Source organism: Acanthisitta chloris, unplaced genomic scaffold, assembly GCF_000695815.1.
Source record: "Acanthisitta chloris isolate BGI_N310 unplaced genomic scaffold, ASM69581v1 scaffold29816, whole genome shotgun sequence".
NCBI classification, from domain to species: Eukaryota; Metazoa; Chordata; class Aves; order Passeriformes; family Acanthisittidae; genus Acanthisitta; species Acanthisitta chloris.
The window spans coordinates 1-4,117 of NW_008676959.1; the positions used below are offsets into that span (position 1 = coordinate 1).

The following is a 4,117-nucleotide window of genomic DNA, read 5'->3' on the forward strand; positions in this document are numbered from 1 at the left end:
TGCGCCCGGGTGACCTGGGGCCGCGGCTCTGGGCGGCACGGGGAGGAGCGGCTCCGGCCGGGGTGAACTGGGTTTGTTACTTGCTCCCTTCCCCCTCCGCAGGCGCTAGTTAAGCAGGGCAATGATTTCTCATGTGCTCTGCTGATGTGATTTAGTGCGACTTGTCTTGTCAAGCCTGCGCGAGTATTTAGCGTGCGAGGCGGTTTGCGCTGGTTAACTGCGCGTTAAAAAGACATTTTCTTAGAATCCCCGGGTTTGGGTGGTTAGGGAGCCGCACTCTAACATATACAGCCAAAGGTGCAAATGACTTTTGAGTACCTCACCTGAGGTGTGCCAGCACCACAGCTTTTTCCTGCCTGTCTGCTCAGACAGGGACAAAGTTTCGAGTAGTTAACAAAAATGCACTAGTGCTGATGGACTTAGATTTTTCAGAGAACTGAATATTCTAATATAATTTGCCATGTTTTCTCCTCTTACCCAAACCTGAAATTCATGTCTTTCATCATTCTTGATCTGAGTTTAATTAAAGGGTTCATCTCTATGAACAATATTCGTATTGGCGTGATCACTTTGTTTAAGTTGTACTACGTTGAGCTATTAACATGTATGCTCAGCCTTAGTGTGAAAGAGGTCTTATTATGGGTATGGTTGAACTACTTAAATATGGTCAGCCTTGCATGCATCACTCACTACTGGCAGTATCAAGGCTATGTTGCAGGAAAAAAACCTAACAGACCATCTCTGCGACATGGTGCTTTGTGAACCCTTCCTGTTTAAAGGTCAAAATGCTCTAAAACTCACCTTGAGACTGCCTTCCAGTGCAAGGATGCAAAGCAGATTGACAAACTGTTTGCACTGGTAAGTGCACAGCATTGCATTCCCATTATAGCAGCAGTATGGAACAGACAGAAATGGTGGAGTTTGGTGCAAGCCTGCTGCTCTGCTTGCAGACTGGTTATACTGGATAGGCCCAGGCAGAGCTGTGGCAGCTGTGGAGCAGTGTGCAGGTGCTGGGTGGCAGAAATGAACCTTGGAAGCAACCACTGAACCTGACTTATGTCTGTCCGAGTCAATTTGCATGTGCTGATTTATGTCCATCTGAGTCAACTCACTTGTGGTTTCTGTCAGAAGCATAGGGAAGTAAATGTAGGCCAGTGGCTGTTTGCTGTCAGTGGGGTGGTAGTGATTTTTTTGAGGGATCCCAGATAATGTTGTTATGCAGCTGAAAGTAACTATGAAATCAGACAGTCTGCACCAAATAGTCAGATGATACCCATATTTCCTGTCGACCTTTCAGCATGCAAAACTGTGGATGGTTTACATGTGAGATAAACAGAACTTTTCTCCCTGCTGCTTTGTGCACCTGTGTCCAGCTGTCTGTGTCCAGCTGCATGACATGAGCTGCAGAATGTTGTGGGAGATACGTGTGGGGAAGAGAGAGGGGACATGGCATTTTAATTGCCTTATTCACAATTAAATATTAAGTCTGTGGTTTTCAGATTATCTGTCTACTATTAGTGGTCAACAAGACCATGGTGAATTATTTGCAGCCCAATATGTGGAGTCTTTAATCATAAGCACCAATATTCATACACATACATGCCACTTACAGAAAATGTTGGGGCTTGGTAGTGCTCTGCAGCCTACAAAACATGGAAATTACTGTTCCTCATAAAGAATTAGGAAAAAAAAAGGAAAAAATTGAGGTACAGGAAAAGAAATACGGTTTTTAAATACTTTTCAGGATGGATACTAAGCATGAAAGGTGCAGTCATCAGTTATTCTCAGTGGCTGTGCTTCTGTGTGAGACCTAGAAAGCAGGAATCAAAGGTACCATCCTGCACCTCATCACCTCTGGGGATCTGTCAAGTCCTAATTTCAAATGCTTGTGTTCTCAGATCTTCTCTAATTTTTTTCAGTGCTTTCCTCTGGATTCTGGAAAGTAATTTAACAGTATCACCATGTACCTTGGCTGTATCTTGGAGATGTAACAAAGGATAGGGGCCCAAGCTCTTACCATAGCTACAGTAGCCACCAAAGTTCATCAGGGGGTGGACTCTCTGTGGGATCTGCTTTTATCTGTCCCAAGGCTCCTCTTATATTACATGGGTAAAATAAAGATTTTTTTTATTTTTTATTTTTTTAGATTCATCTAAGAATCTATAACGAGGAGCTGTAAGGCCTCCAGAATAAACCAACAAAAAGTTGCATGCTTTGCCACTGGGTTTGAGTGGAAAAACAGTGAGACTAGGGATGCCTGGGTTGGCTTTCTTCCCAAGAGCCTTTCTTTGGCTTCCAGTGCCTTCTTGTTTTTCAGCTTTCCTTTACAGGCTGGTCTTCTCTCTTTGCCCCAGCTCACTTTCCAGTTCCTCTGCAGCTTTCCACTTGGATTGTCTACATCTTATGCCAGTTTATTGTTTTTTCCCATATTCCAGGGGCTCATCCTCTCTACATTTGAGTTGGGAAGCTTATGTCCCTCAGTTTGTGCTGACTCTTGCTATCAGGGCAGGTTTTATGCAGAGCATTCTGTTAATACCATGTTTCTGGAGCAGGGATTTCATACTTACCTAAAAGGGCATGTGTGACAAGAATATGGGGGTTTGGTTTTTGGGTTTTGGTCCTTTTCTGCATATGGCTTCCCAATCTGCAGTGTGAACATGCTCATGTGAACTTTCATATTCCCCTGCCTTTTTAAAACATTGAGTGTGCCTGTGTGCAAAGGCTGTGCTCAGACCTCGTCATCTGACCCCTCTGAGCGTGTGCCATCTCCCTGGACAATGCCTGTGGTTTTCCTGTGGGCTCTAGCACTGAGAAAAGCTCTACCTGGTATTGCAAAGAGGAACTGGGCACCCCACTGAACATCCAGGAACTGCTGCTGGTGCCTCACAGAAGCAGGAGAGAGAACAGCTCTGTCCCACTGCTGTCACCTTTATTATTTTCCGTTTATTGTCAGGTCTTGCATTGGTTCATTCTTTACCTTGTTCTGTTGTATTGAGTAGATTTGTAGGAGTAGGTCCCAAAATAAGCCATTATGCTAAATTTGAGTTGGGTAGAATAGTGTGTGTGTAATTTCTGTGCTGTTTTGAGGCTCAGAGTTAATACTGTGCATTTTGTAGTTAATTTCTGAGACTCTGTTCTAAATGCACTGATTTTTATATCTGGGAGAAGGTAATAACCAAATAATGATTGCAATAACCTCTTACTGGTTGCAGCTGAAAACTTTTAATGTGTACTTTTAATAAGTATAAGGATTTTTAGAGTGACAAGAATGAAGATCCTACTATGTAATTTAAAATGCTTTTCAACTTAGCAACAGTAGAGATTCCTTGAGAAAATGGCAGGATGATGTTAAATTACAGGAATGGTTTTGTGAATCCTGACTTCTGTATGAGATTTGTTCTGGACTCTCTGCACTTGTGGTCAGTAGCCCACTATTATTTGTCGATTTAGCCATTGATGCAGAGGGGTTGACATTTAGTAAGTCACCTGCAGGTACTTTGAAGATTAATTTTGTTCTTTTGATGTTAATATAGTTGAAGTTTATGATTCTAAAACATACCCATAATATATATAAAATAATTAATATTTTCCTCAAATATGTTATTTTAGTTAGGTTTTGTACTGTAACCTTTTGTTTGTTATGGTGTTAATTTTTGTTGTAGTGGGTATGTTTCCTGTTTGAATTATTCCTTTGAGGAAAAAATGGAGTGCTGTCACTAGAAGAATAACACTTGGCTTTTAGAAAATTTATTGACTTTTATTCTTTATTGCTGGGTAGCTTTGTGATTTTATTTTGTTTTAGCTAAAAAATAATTTAGAATTTTCATTTAAGTCTATCTTTTGTTAGCACAGAGCTGGGTTTCCTTGCTGCATGTAGGTTCTCATCTGTGTGCTAGTGGCTCTGACATTTTCTAGTTTGTCATGTTTTCTTGTGGAAATGTAACATGACATAGTGCATGTAATGACTGCATAGTTGTGCTTTATCTTGGTCACACAACGAAGGAAAATATGAATTGGCAGACAGAAATACTTTGATGATTACCCAGTGCTAAAGCTTTTCTATTTCCAGCAGATCATGCAGCAAAAGAGCCAGTGGAGGATACGGATCCAAGCACTC

The 4,117-nt window shown here is 41.5% G+C and overlaps 1 protein-coding gene across 1 annotated transcript in view; it reads left to right on the forward strand.

Annotated features, from left to right (window-relative positions):
• Positions 1–779: 779 nt before the first annotated feature.
• Positions 780–4,117, forward strand: part of EDARADD (EDAR-associated death domain) — a gene marked incomplete at its 5' end in the record, with an annotated part of 14,130 nt that continues 10,792 nt past the window's right edge. Inside the window, one exon of the mRNA XM_009076336.1 lies at positions 780–858. Within this exon, the coding sequence (XP_009074584.1) occupies positions 780–858 (79 nt within the window). The remainder of the gene's footprint in view (positions 859–4,117) is intronic.